At 39.5% G+C, this 16,941-nt stretch overlaps 1 protein-coding gene and 1 long non-coding RNA gene across 4 annotated transcripts; one reads left to right on the top strand and one right to left on the bottom strand.

Moving 5' to 3' along the window:
• The first annotated feature begins 2,103 nt into the window (after window positions 1-2,103).
• Window positions 2,104-16,642, top strand: tmprss4a (transmembrane serine protease 4a). Of its 3 annotated transcripts, none has more exons than XM_042486704.1 (13): window positions 2,104-2,372; window positions 11,098-11,152; window positions 11,340-11,480; window positions 11,714-11,866; window positions 11,975-12,101; window positions 12,214-12,333; window positions 13,726-13,769; window positions 14,122-14,281; window positions 14,394-14,560; window positions 15,267-15,362; window positions 15,474-15,616; window positions 15,790-15,942; window positions 16,549-16,642. In XM_042486704.1, exons 3-13 carry the CDS (start codon window positions 11,372-11,374, stop codon window positions 16,558-16,560), a joined length of 1,284 nt encoding a protein of 427 aa, XP_042342638.1. In that variant the 5' UTR covers window positions 2,104-2,372; window positions 11,098-11,152; window positions 11,340-11,371; the 3' UTR covers window positions 16,561-16,642. The 3 variants fall into 3 exon arrangements, with proteins under 3 accessions (XP_042342638.1, XP_042342637.1, XP_042342636.1); XM_042486703.1 differs by lacking the exon at window positions 2,104-2,372 and adding an exon at window positions 6,697-6,936 and having other exon boundaries at window positions 13,729-13,769; XM_042486702.1 differs by lacking the exon at window positions 2,104-2,372 and adding an exon at window positions 6,697-6,936.
• LOC121943230 lies at window positions 15,570-16,598 on the bottom strand. The gene is made up of 3 exons (XR_006105845.1): window positions 16,523-16,598; window positions 15,822-15,896; window positions 15,570-15,655 (listed from the first exon to the last, which is right to left on the bottom strand). It is a non-coding gene; the product is annotated as an uncharacterized LOC121943230 (long non-coding RNA).
• Window positions 16,643-16,941: the final 299 nt, after the last annotated feature.

Below are 16,941 nucleotides of genomic sequence, written 5' to 3'. Positions count from 1 at the left end.
GGCGAAAATTAAGATACTGGTGTCACATGCATCACACATTCATTTGAAATTTCAGTTGAACTGAAGTTCCTCCTTTCATCCACCATATTTTTAAAGTCAGCATTCCTATTTTTCTTCCTGTCTGCCTGTGGCATTTTACAGCTATTCAGTCACTAAAATATGTTTCTGAAAACATGTGAGGCGAGACATAGGCAATGCAGCAACAGAATCATAGCCCAGTTTGACAGTTTGACAATAGATTACAACCAGTAATGGACATGATTGGCAGCTGTGTTTGATACTCCTCAGAGGCAGAGGAATAGGAGGATTTTTTTTTCACCTATTATCCATCTTATTTACTGCTGCGTGAATAAAATGACAATGTCAGAAAATATTTTTTTAACCCTGACCCTTGAAGTGATAAATGATACATTTTCAATTTTTGAATTCTACCCCCACCTAGTGTCTCCAAGTAGTAGCCTATTGTTGTTTGTGCCACTGTCGCCAAGACTAACAGGATCTCTTTCCATTTTACTTTGAGCTTAACAACATCAGTTCTGAACCCGTTCAGATCCCAGAACACCCTCCATCACACAAACTTCTATCCAAGATTCACTCTTGGTTTACACCAGTTTCGGTTGGTCTCTCTCTTTGCCTTTTCAAGCCTTCATTAACGGGGCTCTTTGTTGTTTTTTTTTTGCTATGCAGAATTTCCAAAGCTACTTTATTAGTTACCACCCTGTGCCATTTCCACTACTAATGTGGACAGTCATGAAATCTGCAAAATCACTCATTCACCGCAGAATTACTCCTTTGCTGCTGATAGCTAGCACTGGACCTGAGAAATCAAACCACACAATTCTCTTCCTGCTTTTGTTGTGCAAGGGTTGACGCACCTCCTTTTGTGCTGTAAATCGATCCTTCATTTTTCCAAGGAGATCGTGCTGGAGGCAGGCAGAATTGAATAGTGAAAGCTAAGCTAATAGCAAACCAATTTTAAGTTTGAGGGTTTTTTTTTATTTTTGTATTGTTTCAATTACCAATTAAAAGTTAAATGTTTAAACAAAAAAGTTATCTCTTTAAGTAATCAACTATACAGCTTCAAGCTCATCCGGATCTATGAAAACACAAGAAACAACTGTTAAAGTAAATGGTAAACTAAACCGTATCCCTGACGAAGTCTGATATGTTTTTTTCTATAAATATATTAAAATGTTATCATTAAACTACACCAGAACAAAAGAAATACGCAAATAGTGGGTCAACATATCCATTTTCACAAACGTAGCCTATACTTGTCTAGTGAGTGGTAACAGTAAGCACAGAAAAAATATTTTCAGGAAATATCTTTGGTCTTTCTCGGTAAAATGGCAGAAAATCTCCAAGAAACAATTTCATTTACCATCACATCCCACAGAAAAGTGTCACTGATCCTCTTTATAGTGATCAAAGCAATAACAGGTTATGGTGCTGCAAAAGGCCCCTCCCACACTGATATCATCTGTCACCATGTCACTGTGGGTACGCTGCCTACTTATGTTGCATAACTAGTGAGGTATTTCATAGTTCTCAGCAGACAGCTTAAGTACTTCCTTATACAGTAAATCCATTCATTTTACATTGTGCATGAGCTGAGGTGGGTGGCAGATGATACAATGGCACTATTTTTTCAAAGAAAGTGTTTTGTTATTCCTAGACGAGAGTGACGCAAGGGGTGGATGATTGTTCCTGGAAAATCCTCACAATTCAACCTCGTGGTATAATTTGGAATTATACATTTGCTTCTAAAAAACAGCTTTTAGAGATATTTTTTCCTTTGAACCATTTTGAATATTTGGTCTATTTAAAAAACACAAACAGAGCTAATTTTGTTAAAAACAAGCAAAACAAACAAAAAAACTGTGGGTTTCCCAAAGAAGACTGGGACAACATGCATTCTTTCCAACACACATGAAATGGGAAATTGTTAATTATTAACCAGTCATTTGTCAAGCAGCACTTCTCATAAAATTTCTCAAGCTTAATATCAAGTTACACAAAATGCACACCTGTGTGGACAAAAGGAGGGTCTGAGTAACATGACTGATGGGGAGACGGTGGTCTACTGGCTTTGGAGGTAAACTGAGAGGGGGTGTATGTGTGTACAAGCGTGTGTGAGTGAGAGAGAAAGACAGATAGAGAGAATTTGTTTGCCGTGGTAGTGGAGGGCAAAGAGGTGGGATGAAGGATCTCGGAAGGGTGTTCCCTGCTGAAACAATAAAGGTTGACTGAGGAACTCCTCAGATAAAAATGCAAAATTTTCAGACACCAGGAATACTTTTCTCCACCAGTCTGCTCACTGACCTTCGGGCGATTTTTTATCAAGAAGCGACCGAGTAACATCTACTTTACAGGTGAGGAAGAAAACAGCAGCGTGGGAAGTGATATATTTGTATGTGGGGTTTTTATCACTTCTGCTTTTTTATTTCTGCGACCCATCTATCACTGCCTTTATAACGAACGTGTTTTAATCGCCATTCTTCAGCAACAAAATCACTGTATGCAAGAATGACTGGCACGCTGGAAGAGTGGTAGGCAATTTTATATACTCTATGTGGTGTGGTTTCTTCAAAAAGGAATTTTGATCCATTTGTAAACACATTTCCTATTAAACATTAGTAAACTATCCTTATCAGAATGTTTGATAATGCAAAAAGTTACAGAGGAAAGATCCAGATTTAAAAATAGTTTTATCCAGCACACTTGCCTTATGGTCCTAAAATGTATTAAATATTATCAATTGAAGCATCTTTGAAGATTTGTTTGTCTCAAATTCTGTCTTTAAAATAAAATAGTTTAACAAGATCCCTACAGAGGACTCTGAGATGTTTCTCCAGAATTTGAATCTGTTACATTGTTTGTAGGTCAGTGAGAAATAAAATAGAATTCAGAATTTCAGAATTTTCCAAGGATGCTTTTAGAGAATAAGTAATTCAATGGATCAAGCTAAAGTTCTCGTAATTGGCACATATTCATATATGAGTCACAACAGCAGTCCGAAAAACATCTGTTAATGTGTAACCCATCTGGACTATAAGCTGTTCAGGAGGTCTGCATTCGATTTAGTTGTCCTTGAGCTTTACACGCATGCAGGTTGAAAGGGCAAAAACAGATTTTAGAAGCATCAGGTGGTTTCATTGACAAAGAAATGAAGAATAATGAACGAATGAATTTCATCAGGCTGATATGGACTGTGTGTCTCAGCTGTCGTGCTGTGAGAGCTGATGGGATAATGAACAAAACGAAGCAGCTTGACTCAGCAGAACAATACAAGCATAGAGTCAAACAAGGGCATACAATAGATTTATTAGATCTCTGAATTGCTCTCATCTTCTCTTTTATAGCGTGTGCAAACATCTAGTCAGCCATTGTTCAACCATGTCAGAGTGCCAGACAGGAAAAAATGTTGTGACTGCTGATATTCATGTGATTTACAGTATAAACTCTGGGAAACGGGTGATTTATTGTAGTGCTTTGTTTGGGTTTTTTTTTTTTGGCGGTGGGGGGGAGGTAGTTCATCATTTTAAAACTGGTTATCTAAATGATACTTTATTGACTTTAGCTAAGCTCAGTCAGGCAAACACACAAAAGGAGAGCATGAAACAGATTCAGTACCAGGCTGGAGCCTGGTACTGACTACAGTAAGCGTCCTGGCAACTTTATGGGACTTTGAATATGAACTGAGGTTAAACAAGGTCATTGGCTGAAAGGAACCTTGTGTGGAGAATGTTCAGAGGTCAGTTACAAATCAGAGGTTTGGCTTTGAGTCACAAAATTTGGACTTCGAGTCAGACTTGAGTCTAGAAGTTGCTGCCTTTAAGATTTAACTTTATAAAATCAAAAAAAGACTTGACTTGGACTTGAACACCAACAATTAATGACTTCACTTCAACATGAGCCCTTTGACCTGAAAATACTCTATACCATTCCCCAAGCCCAAAGATTTAAAATTTTGTTATCTTAAAATAATGCCATGAATAATTTGATTACCCTTCGTCTCCTGAATCAACCAGCATTAATGCTATTAATCCCAAACAATTCTCCAGATCCACTTTGCATAAACCAACAAAGGTTGCCATGAATAATGAATGTCACATTACTGAGCCCAAGTTGGACAAATGTAAATTTAAATTAATAATTTTGTGTGGTAGTCAACAAAAAACAAATTGCAGAATGCAAAACGTGGGTCAGAAATTACAGAGACACAACTTCCATCAAACTGCACATTTTAAGAAAGTATTCATGTTAATTGTTTTTTTTTTTAAATGGCATTACATTTGTTGAGAAGCTCATTATGACTTGTTTAGAAAGTGAAACTCAAATTTTAGGACTTGGGATCCGCCTGTCTTGACTTGGGACTTAAATGCAAAGATCTGACTTGCAAAACAAAGACTTGGTCCCAATTCGGCTTCAAACTGATCCCTGCAACAAGCTCTATCTGCATATCTAAACCTGCATCTACCTGCATTTATACATCTATCTATTAACACATACACATACTCTGAGTCAATAGGTAAGTTCATAGACCAAGTTTGATGAGTGAGGATAGGTTGGGAGTCATCTTTAAGGTTCACTGCATTTAATTGTCCAGGTCACACAACAAAATTGGCTGCTGTTTCTAACAATGGCTCTTTCTCTTCTGCCAACCTCTGCCTTTTTTTCTCACACACCCAATCCCAGTTTTTTCCCATCAGTTGTACTTGTTCAGTGTCCCACAGCATTCACAGTGGCTTCATTTTTAGAAGCGCTGGCCTATAGTGACCAGAGGGGTCACTGAATGCATCCTTATTAGGTAATTTAACACTTGAGTCACATAGGACAGAAATTTCCTGCTGTATTTTTTGTTTTAGATGGGCTGAAAATGTTCAGGCTTGTTGCACCTCTGGCCACAATCCAATCACAGATGCCAAAGCAATGTCATTAACAAAGCCACTGACATCCATGACTTAGGCGTGCCAGCAACTGCAGCATTCCTGCATTTTTTACCATATATCAAATCATATATCATGTGCAATTCCATTTTCTAATACATTTAATTCTGCATAGATAAAGACATATTCATATATATATTTACGATATTAGAATTTTCATCCAACTGTTGGTCTGTTTGTCCCAGACAACTATTGATGGATTGCGATGATATTGAGTACATGCATTCATTCATGCTTCAGTGATTCCCTGGCTCTTAATTTAGTTGTTTATGACCAAATACCTGTAAAACTAATGACATGCCCATCCCCCTTAGTTGTACTTACAGAAATAATGGACGTAGCTACCGCCATGTCACCCATTGGTTTGTGGACTTCTGTTTTTAATGTCAAGGTTGGCATTTTGACCATCACTATCTTAGTTTTTCAAAGCCATATTTGGGAGAGAGGATGGAGCTGCCGAGGAGCGAGGGGTGAATCTGACTGAGAAGCCGAGGACACTATTGACAGACAGACTGTCACTCAAAGCGGCCCACCCTTAAATATGCCTTAAACCTTAAGATAAAATATAATCGGGTGAGTTATAAAACAATTTCACCCCCTGTACAGTTGCCATAAAGGAGGATATTAGCTATTGAGACTGAAAACTTTTTTTGCAACAGGCTGTAAACATGTTTATTTCTGCTGTGAAGTTGGGCATTTTAATATGTAGGTTATATTATTAGACATATAATTTCCCATCATTTAACTGAAAGTTCTGTTACTGTTTTGTTTTGTTTATAGGTTTGGTCTCGTTAGTTTGTTTGTAAATGTTACTTTTTTATGACGAAAACTAAGAAAGGTATATATATTTTTAAAAAAGGATATATATATACAATATGTTATGTGACTATGGGAACTGACTCACTTCTGGAGCCAGCCTCAAGAGGCCGTTCAAAAACACACATCGTTATATTGTACACTAAGATGGTGATCATGGTAAACATAAGCACCTGCTAAACATAAGCACTTTAGCATGGTCACTGTGAGCATGTCCACATGCAGACACATTTAACTCCCAGCACTATACAGAGTCACAGCTGTTAACATGGCTGTAGACTCTTGTAGAGAGTACTGTCATATTCCTGTTCTGTTTACGGTACGTGACGTGGCATGGCATGAGTCATAATCTGACGGCAGGAACTGCTGACTGATACCAACTGCCTTCTCATTAGACTGTCAAAACAATACAGGTGAGAATAGATACACACCTCAGCCTCAGGGCACGTTACTGCACACTAAAACAAACCACTCCACTGTTAAGCTTATGTGTGGGTGTGTGAAGGCATACGTGAGGCAGTGTGGCACATCTTTGTTTTTGCATGTATTTGTATCTGTATAGATGCACGGCTGTGTGGGTGTATGTTTGGGTATAATCTGAGATGCAAAGGAGCACAGGAGGGGAGCTAAGGAGTACCAAACACAAAAGGGGGCAAAAAAAGATATGGTGTGCTTTCCTGTATTTCCTGAGAGCTTAAAAGTTTGAGGTGGGAGGGTGTGCAGGAGGAGACAGTGACAGACAGGGGAGGGTTCAAGTTTCAGGTTACCTGGAATACTTTAGTTTTGTTTTGTTTTGTCAGCAGGGCTTGGTCATTCAAAAACAGCTCTCTCTGAATCTGCATAGCGTCGACCCACACCAGGACTCTTTGTTACTGCCTTGGGGTCTTGAAGAGGGGCAGGTCAAGCACCCTTCAAGCCGGATTCAGTTACACTGCTGTAGAAAGAAAAGAGGAGGGGGAGAGAGAGAATAGAGAGAGACTGAATCAAACCAGGTTTTGTAGTTTAAGCCAGTGTAGCAGGAGGGTGAGAGGAAGAGGTTTGAAGGACATCCAGGGGACAGTCAGCGACTGGGGAGTCCCACCTCCAGGGAGGGAGGGCAGTGTTTACTCTGTGCTCCGTATCGGATGAGGTGCGTTTGGGCCTAACTAAAAAGGACAACTACATCATGTGGGTGAGTGCAACTGGAAGTAGAATCGACAAATTCGCTGTGAAGATGATAAGTCAGTCACTGGTTTGCAATTGAGGGGGTATTTGAATACCATCATCACTGCATATCCTGGTAACGAGTTTGATCATACTGTGGGACAAAGAAAGACATGTCCTCACCCTGCAAACAGTACTCTGTTTGTTTACTGCACTCAACCAGTTCCTGCAGTGTACTGGCTTAAAACAGCAGCATTGTGTTGCATGTTGGAGCAACTATACAGAGCACGTAAAGGTGGATGTAGTTGATATGTAAAGTTTAATGTGTAATGTTACACAAAATATGTTATCATAGGTGTGGAATCAGTGGCAGCTTCTGGGACAGGTAAGAACATGTTAGGTTCTTACTGATCTAGCTAGAAACTCACTATATTTATTTGTGCAGTTTTGATTTTTTCTGGGTCAAACTTGACAGCAACATGATTTTGTTTGTTTGTTTTTCAAAAATGTATGTCATGTACCTGCTTATGTGTCACTGAGAGCAGCCTGCTCAACACTAACTATCTAGTGCACTTCTGCTCATACAAAGTTGAGTACCTTTATTGCTTACAGGGCAATTTGTTTGCAGCCAGGATTCAAACAAAACATGCTAACGCTGATTAGAGGTGTAAATAAAGTTAAGTTTCATCATTACATATGATAATATATTGATTCTTGACTTGGCTGGTGATCTGGTGATCTTGGCACTCAAGAAAGAAAGTAGCCTTCTAAGCAACAGGGTGTTGTATAGGTCTAAGTCTTAAAATTGGGCTGAGCCAACCTGAAATCTCCCAAGCAACTTTGATAAGGCTACAGAGTCTTTTTTAATTGGCCAGAGTCTTCCATGTCAAGCAACAATACAAAACACAGAGACTGACTTAATAAAAAATTCTTAAAAAGAAGGTTGCCATTTCAGAGGAGACATTAAAGGAACATCTTTTCCTCAAAAACAAAAAAAGAGGTGCTTGTCTTGTTATCTAAACATGCGGACTGCGGTGGTTTAGATCTTTGATTAAAGCTCTTCCAACATGTCACGCGTAATTTCAAAAGCCTCTTTTGTGAACGTTACAGTTAAGAGGAACATAATCCAATAGGTGAGAAGCAGCGAGGGGGACACCTCCTTTGAACAAAAGGTTTACAATGTCAGGGCCTTTATCAGTTAAACGTGACCCAGTTATTCTTCTCCATTGGAGCATTTCCCACTAATGCTAGGTTAACTGGCTGGAGTCCAACATACACATCAGTCTGACTCAAAAAGAAACAAAATCAGGTATGGGACATGAGCTGATACTGTGGAAATAACATGTGAGGTATAGTATTGTTTGGCAAACACTGGATGATTGTTTTGATAAATTGCTCTGGCTCATAATATTATTTTAGTTAGTCATAGTAGAAATGATGACATTTTGTGTTTCCCAGAAAGGTGTGAGGGTTTGGCGACATGACTTTTTGTAGCCATCTTTCTGGTTCCTCAGGTTAGTCGAACCTCCCTCTTTTTTGTGCTGTTTTGTTCATCATTGGGTAATGATGACCTGGTTTATCTTGCTTTTTTTTCTTCACTGAGGTTTTTGTATCTGTGTGTCATTATTTTTAGAATAGGTATTAATTAGCATATGTTAAATCCATGTCAGATGGTTCAGACCTCCACATCTGCCATTTAAAAGGGGTAATGGACACCTTGTTGGGTATTATCCCTTACTTATAAGTAAGGGATAACTAATATAAAGGTTTTTCAACTACAATGTTTAAGGCTCCATATACTTAACTGTAAAGCATCAATTTGAGGTGAAAATGCCGCACTTGACTTAGAATAAAGTCTTAAAAATAAGAGTGAGTTTTCAAATTTGTAGTGAAACTTAAAATTTGACGACACAACATGTAGAGTAAAGAACAAAGTGTCTAGGTATTGAGCTTTTAAAAAGAGGGCATCTCAGATTTGCCTTACATCCTGTTACATAAAGTGGAAACTATATGGCTAGAAACTATAGGAAACTAAACTATCAGTGAGTACAGCTCCTGTGTTACTGTGCTTCGGGGCGTCATGCACAAAAGTTAAACATTCCTTGTTTCCATGCAAAGAGAAATTTGAGAGAGATTTGCTGACATTACACGAAGAGTAAAGGACAAAGGGTCTGGGTCTTTGACGTATGCAGTTTTTATGCTTGAAGCTCGAGATGGCCATTTAAAATGCTGAATTATATAACAGTTTTTTAGCTAAACAGTCTCAACCAGCAGAGCTGGGTCACAGCAGGTTAAAGCGACTCTCTTCCAAAAAAGAAACCAATTAAAAAGCCTGACCAACAACATTCTTACCCCTCTTTCTTTCTGGAGTCTATACATTTTGCTTGTTTGCTGCATTTGACTGACAAGATCTGACTCTGGACGCGATACAGTCAGATGAGCTTTTATTACCGCTCTTGTATCAAAATTGATTTTGCGCACTTTGTTCCAGTGAAGTATCTACAGTAGAATGAGCCTGGTGGTAAAAAAAAACAAACAGATTATTAAAATGAGGGAGTGTACCTATTAACCCTTTAAAGCAGAAGTGAAAAGTAGAGAACAGCATATAGCAGTGTTCCCTTTTAGCTGTTTTGTTTAGCTGTTGGTCAGGAAATTCCTCATTTAGTCATCAAAGATTCTGCACTTGTTCCCAAACAAAGTATCAACTAACATATAGTATACAGTAAATATGTTTGTGGTTTAAACCAAGACAAAGGAAGAACAGCAGGTAACCGCCAGTCACCATCTGCTGAAAGCCTCCATACAGGCCAGTCAGCAGCCATATTGATGTGACACTCGAGCTATAACACGACAGAATGAAACATATTCAACTCTAATGAACAACATGCAACGCTGTCTATCTGCCAGCTACAGGAGCGACACTGAACACAAACTGTTTTTTCCTACAGTCACTTCAAGTTGTAAAAGATCTGTTAGAGTGGGAATTAATTCACTGTGTTTGTACACAACATTATACATTTGCTAACCATCAACAGCTAATATTAGCCCCGCAGACTAGACATAACAGGACTATCAACTCCCAACCTGTTGCTCCACAGACCAAATTGATCATCAAACTCCTGTTAGAGCAAGCAAGCCGACCCCCAAATTACCAAAGCGCTGAGGCCCTAAAGCACTTGCAGGTGATTTTCTTTTTAATCTTGTGCACACTGGGCAACTTAATTGTCTTGTGGGTACAAGTTATCTATCTCGCGTGCTTGTAAATATCACCTTACAGGACTTTAGGGTCTCAACTTTTCTTGTGAAATATTGGATAGTTTTACCTCTCCAGGCCCCATTTTCATTTTTCAAGTGACAATGATCTGAGAAGGGAAAAGCCCTCAATTGCTCACAAACATGTACATCCTCATTTATATTCATTTGAAAGGGTTAAAAACAAGAAGGGTGGGAAGCTTTAAATGATCCTGGCCCTCCATTGAGACAAAACTGCTGTCATTCAATCTGTAATTTTCCCTAGACACTACACACACAATGTACTGTATGCGATTATGCAACTGGGATATCGCTGATTTTTCTCAAGGATACTTGATCAGCAGGGGGGGGTTAACCTGTGATTGAGGGGATGGCCTCTCCTCTAATGTACCACCCTGCAAAATTAGTGTCTTCTGTCTCCACAATATCAGTTGCATTTGAAATGAAGACAAACTCGGTCCCAGTAGATCCTGCCACAATACACCTACTGATACTGTACATTCACAGTCTGTCACTGTCATGGGGTCTGTCTGATAACGGATTATGGGACCTGCCTGCAGCATGTGGAACGACATACAGGAAGACACATGGGCGTAATGCGACAGCTCATGTGGCACACCATGTTCCATGTGTGCACGATTTTGTGGCTCCTCCCCAAATGTGCATGGTATTATACGCCTATTTAACACATGGCTCAATGCTCTTGGGGAATTTTTGGACAGAGAGATGCTATTTATTCTCACGTGTTTGACGACGATCACCTGGATATAAACCCCTATGCAAGTTGATCTTGGAAACTCAGATAATAACAAACTTGTAAACAGAATTACAGACATATATTACACACATAGTTTACATTTTCTCGCACGCCATGCAATGCACACTTTGATTCAACACCTGTGCTCATCTTGTCTTATATTTGCTTTTCTCTCCTCAGACAATCGCACAGGTGCCTGAAGAAAGCACTAGACCCTTGAATCCTGGGCTGGCAGGTAAGCTGTCAGTTGTTTCTACTTTGACATTAATATTAATATGGCTTGCTATACACTTTTTATCCCATGACTAGATTTAAGTCCCTTTTTTCTCTCATTTCTGTTTACTTGTTCCCCTTTCTTCTATCACTGCCTCCCTTATGTTTCCCTTTTATATGTCCCAATTATATGTCCTTTTTCTTACCAGTGGTTCCAAGACCAGGCCAACACAGAAGGCCCATGCCGCCACAAAAGACTCAGGGAGTCAAGTCTAAGGGGAAAAGAGTGGTGCTGGCTGTCCTGACAGTTGTGGTTTTAATAGGCATACTAGTCACAGCAGCGTACTTCAGTGAGTCACAATTCTTGGAAATAGTTCCTCCAAGGGCACGCAAACACCACAAAGTGCAAACAGGCCCTGCCTTCATACTTCCATAATCTGTCTCTACTCGAATACTACAGAAACATCTCTTTCAATGGCATAAAGATCATGTCAGGAGGTGGTGTCATTTCCTTTGTTTCAAATCATAAAAAGCAAAATGATTTTCTTACCTGTGCTTTGTCCTTCTTTTCTTTTCCCACCAGTTAAGAAGCTGATTGACAGCAAATACTTCTTCTGCAATCGTTCATTCAAGTTCATCCCATTAGACAAAGCCTGTGACGGGAACAACGACTGTGCAGGAGGAGAGGATGAAATTACTTGTCTGTCAAGTTTTAAGGCCAACACTACCTTTCCAGGTAAAACAAAAAAACTGACTTTTTTTTGACTTCATTATCACAAACACAAAAACAAAGCCTGAAAAATGACTTCCCTTGTCCTCCTTTCGGTGCCATTCCTCCCTCCAGTGCGTCTCATGTCGGGGAGGCAGGTCCTGCAGGTGTACAGCCGTGGCCAAGGTTGGCGGAGTGTATGTAGCGACAACTGGACTGAAAAGCACACACTCACAGCGTGTAAACAACTGGGCTACACATAGTGAGTTTTAATATAAATACATGAGATTATATGCATTGCATAGTTTGCGTTGCAAATTCAACCACTGTGTTATCTGACCTGAAATCAAGTTGTCCCCCTTCTGTCTAAACAGTGAACCTCGTAACACCATTGTCCCAGTGGACACTTTGATATCGTCCCTGAAAAATGGACCATTCACAGCTGTCAGGCCTGAAACTGCGAACACACCCATACATCAGGCTACCATAGACCGGTGAGCTGGCAATTGTCATCAAATAGGAAAATCAAATGTATGTTGTTGCTTTTAAATGTTCCATATTGTGAAAAGTCAGATTCATTTTTTTATATTTAAATCAAAATAGGTGCTATGTAAATACTGTAAAAGTTTCAAAACACTAAATCCACAGAGAAATGCACAGTCTGTATTCAAAAATTGAGCCACTTACTGAGACTTTAAATGAGCCATCATAATTTCCTTGAAGTTGTGATGTCACAACTATACTACATGGACTGAATGTTAGTGTTTATTTACAATAAGTCCTGAGTAAAAAACAAAAAAAAACCTGCTGCACCACGTACATCAAATAGAAAGGCACTGAGCAAACGCTGATGGTTTGGTTTTAGCCATCCAAAAATGCCCACCTAAAAAGATCAGTTATATTCAGAATATTTTTTAAGCTTTCACTTCCCATTAGACAACATTTTCCAATGGTCCTAAAGCTGTTTCTCAAAGCCACCAGACTCCATCGATAAAAACAGTAATTTTAGAACATGGGGGTTGCTGATCATCTACTACCTCCATCAGTTAGTGTGTAAAGGAAGGCAGAGAAAATATTCTAAATAAAGCTTAGACCTAAACTAATACAGATCTTATGTGGGTCTTTTAGATGACTAAAATCTGTTTTGCTGTGGCTCCTGTCAATAGCTGTACACTGGTGTCTTAGCCAGTAGATTTGGTTCATCAAAGCAACTGCAAAGCCACACGGTACATAAAATAAGCACAGAAGTTCAAAAAATGACAACAGAAATAAACAAGTTGGCAGATTTCACATATCTCTACAAATTGAAAAAAACTGCCAGTCGTCAGCTGAGAAGTGTAAGCATGATGCCACTGTGCTTCCGTCTATAAAAACATAAACTGTCGCTACAGTGCCGTTACAGTCATTCCCCCAGCTGCAAACACAGTGCAGAAACACCAAAAGCACAGATGTGGAAGACCCGGTAACATCGAGTGGCCTTTTGGGGAGGGGGGCTTAAGAAGAGACAGGCACATCAAAGCATTTAAACATGTTCTGGTATAAATCCCAAACACAAATATTAACCTGACAATAAGCATAATATGGGATCTTTAAGATTATATTGTCTCTTGCACAGATGAGATGGTGCCCATTTTTAGTGTCTTTTCTTAAAAGGAAAAAAATCCATAGTTTTTGTTCCCTCTCTGTCTCATCCCCTATGAAAGTGAATTTAAAAAAAAATAGGCAGTTTAATCAAACAAAGCAGAAGAGAAACAGAGATGTTCAGCATTGGGTTTTAGTTAGGTCAACATACAACTGTGTACTTTGTCTGTTATACTGATTGTGTGGCCATTTGTGGTAGATGTGTAACTCTAAATATTTGATGAATGCCTTTTTTTACCCAACAGCAGTGTATGCAGATCAGGATCTGTGGTGTCTTTGTCCTGTTCAGGTGAGTTTCAATTTCAGAAAAGCAATCACCGAAACTAACATAGTTTACAGTTTTTGGAACAAGGCAGAGTAAAAATAGGTGGTGGTGGGTGGAAGATGACATGGTTGTAGGCAGGTTTCACATTGACAGGCCCACACATGTCTACAGCCTAAGCAGCCAAAGGCTTACAGTTCATTCTTTGCGACAAATCAGAAAAGCCTTTGTAGAGGAGAAACTCTTTAAACCTGACCATTAGTGTTTAAGTTGAAGTATCAAGATGAATAAATTAGAAAAACATCAAATAAAAGCCAGATTGACGTGGATCAGACCAAAGAATATTATCTTAAAACAACAGGATAACTTTGTTTTTCAGACTGTGGACAGGTCCGACAGGACCGAATTGTCGGCGGCAAAGATGCTTTCATTGAGGACTGGCCCTGGCAGGTTAGCCTGCAGCAAGGAGGCCAGCACACATGTGGAGGCTCACTGGTGACACCACGTTGGGTTGTCACAGCCGCCCACTGCTTTACTAGGTCAGTATAGTTTCCACTATACCATTTTTGGTGAATTTCCCTTGTGGTTATCATCTAATACAAAAACTCATGCTCACACTGTCTCCTTGTTGTCTTCTTTTGGGCCTTGCAGCAGTAAAAAGGAGCTGAGTCGGTGGAGAGTGGTGTCAGGAAAGACACACATGGGCACACTGGGAGGTTCCTATGTGGACAGGATCATACTGAATGGAGACTATGATCCAGCACGAAATGACTACGATATTGCAATGATGAGACTCAGCAGCCCAATCACTGTGGGAGGTGAGAGTTTAATACTCAAAAAAAGATGTATTTTGTTTATTATGTTTTTTGTTTGTTTATTAGTATATTGGTTAATCAAAATTATAGAGTCTGTGGTTGAAATTTTGAAAACCGATCAGTTCTGATAAGGACATGTTAGGAGTCAGTAGGTTTTATGCTATTGCCCTCTAGTGGTGTATTTGTTAAACAGCATGCTCCACACTTCAAAAAGTCTTTGGAATTGTTCCACTGAATTTTGGATTATGGCAGAAAATAAGCTCTATGGTGAACAAATGTTTTTGATAATTACGTTTTCTTCTGCAAGAGAATCAACACAAATGAACACCACTTTCAGGATTTTTGAAGCCTACATGCAGTCACCAGAAGTACAAAGCTATTGTCAGTCTATAACGAACTACACTGTAGTCATGTCGATACGAGGCTGTAAAACCACAATCAACTTGATGACATTCACAGTGGGGTATTTATTAATGTATTTATGTCGGAGAACAAACTTTTTAAGTCTCTTCAGCTTGTATTAACCACAGAGCTTTTTTAAGTCTTAGAAACAAAAACACACAAAAAAAACTCATCACTTTCAGATGAGGGAAGTGGAGATGCTACAATGCCAATGGATTTCTGGGTTTTAGGACTCATTACTGGGGTTCTATGTAAGAAGCCTAAAGTCTAACATTTTCACAATGAATGCACTTCCCCTATCTCTCAGAGAGTCGCAAGCCAGTTTGTCTACCTCCTAAAGCCTTTGACCTTCCGGCCAAGGCCTCCGTGTTTGTGACCGGCTGGGGATACCTGGAGGAAAACGGTGAGAAACTGACACACTACCTCTCCCCATCATCACCAACTGCCACCCTGTGAAGAACTTCTTTAATGTTACCACTATACCTCAAATGTTGCATCCTTGCTCTGCCTTTAGGTAAGGTTTCTCCATCACTTCAGGAGGCCTCTATCTCTCTGATAGACCGGGCCAAGTGTTCCAGTCCAACAGTGTATGGGAACTCCATAACCCCGAGGATGATCTGTGCTGGTTTACTGGAGGGGGGAGTGGATGCCTGCCAGGTAATGAACCACTGACTCCAGCTACAATCAATATTAAGACTGCAAAAGAAACAGAAGAAAATTTCAAGTCATACTAATCCAAGTTCCAATTTGTTGTTTGTTTTTATCATGGGTTGTTCTTTTCTGGATATGCAAATATTATAAAGATGTTATTGTCTTGTTATGACTCTCAGGGGGACAGTGGGGGTCCCTTGGTCTACTTCACCTCCTCTAAATGGCATCTGGTGGGAGTGGTGAGCTGGGGCGTTGGCTGTGCTCGAGAGAGAAGGCCAGGTGTCTACTGCAATGTTGAACAGATGTTAAACTGGATTTATACAGTTGTTGAGGTACAGCATACAAAAAAATCTGTTTTGTGTCAGTAAGGTCCACTTAGGGCTAATTTAAATTCACTTTACAAAAAATACAGACGTTGCCCACATACTTCAATGTGCGGTCAATGACAGCGCATTGAAGAGACACATTAATTGGATGGCACTAGAGGGCAGAATCAAAAGTTTCCAACAACAACTAACAACAATAGAGGAGATTGTAATACTGCCCCTTTAAATAGAGGAAGAGTTTTAGACAGCTGTGGTCTGAGGCCAATAAATACATGGCAACATGTGGACAGAGAATTGTTTTCTCTATTACTGATTCGTTCACTTCCTTGATTTTGTAAATGTCTTCGTCATGTCCCAAGGTTGTATCTATGATACACTGCCACTGCAGTCTCTGTTGGTACTGCCCTGTTTTGTTCATATTCATACACTTTCATAAAACATGCACAAATATGGACAACATGAATGCAGTGTACAGACAGAAGGCTCCATCCATGTCTATATACATATCTAATGTTGAGCATGAATGAGCAATAACTGTACTAACAGACATAAATTATGAAAACTGCAATACATACAAAGCCCTAACTGATAGCTTTGACTTTGTCCCTTCAGAAAAACCCCTGAGGCCCTCCATCATGACGAGCAGCACAAGACTCCAGTCCAACCTCGGGCAGCCTATGAAACTCAAAGAAGTTTGTTTCAACAGGGTTGATAGCAGATAGACGGAGAAAAACGGGGAGCTGAACTGTTAAACACAGGCATATACAAAAACACTGCAAATACACACACACAATGTCGTACTTCTATCTTTATGAGGACCCTCATTGACAAAAAGCATCCCCAAGACCCTTACCCTTACCTTAATCATCATATCTAATTGCCAAATGCCAACCCTAACTTACGTAATTGTAAGCTCAACTTAAAACCAAGCCTTTATCATCAAACAGGCCTTCGAAGAAGTGAGGACAAGCCAAAATGTCCTCACACTGCTCTTTATATGGTATG

The sequence above is a fragment of the Plectropomus leopardus genome, chromosome 5 (assembly GCF_008729295.1).
Source record: "Plectropomus leopardus isolate mb chromosome 5, YSFRI_Pleo_2.0, whole genome shotgun sequence".
Classification (NCBI taxonomy): domain Eukaryota; kingdom Metazoa; phylum Chordata; class Actinopteri; order Perciformes; family Serranidae; genus Plectropomus; species Plectropomus leopardus.
The sequence above is the reverse complement of the archived record's forward strand: the minus strand, read 5'-3'. Positions and strand labels throughout refer to the sequence as shown.

Bases quoted from the DNA above. Each gene is read 5' to 3' on its own strand.
- tmprss4a (XM_042486702.1), top strand. The intron at 14,561-15,266 runs GTGAGAGTTTAA...CCTATCTCTCAG, and splicing joins CAGCCCAATCACTGTGGGAG to AGAGTCGCAAGCCAGTTTGT. The intron at 15,363-15,473 runs GTGAGAAACTGA...CTCTGCCTTTAG, and splicing joins GGGATACCTGGAGGAAAACG to GTAAGGTTTCTCCATCACTT.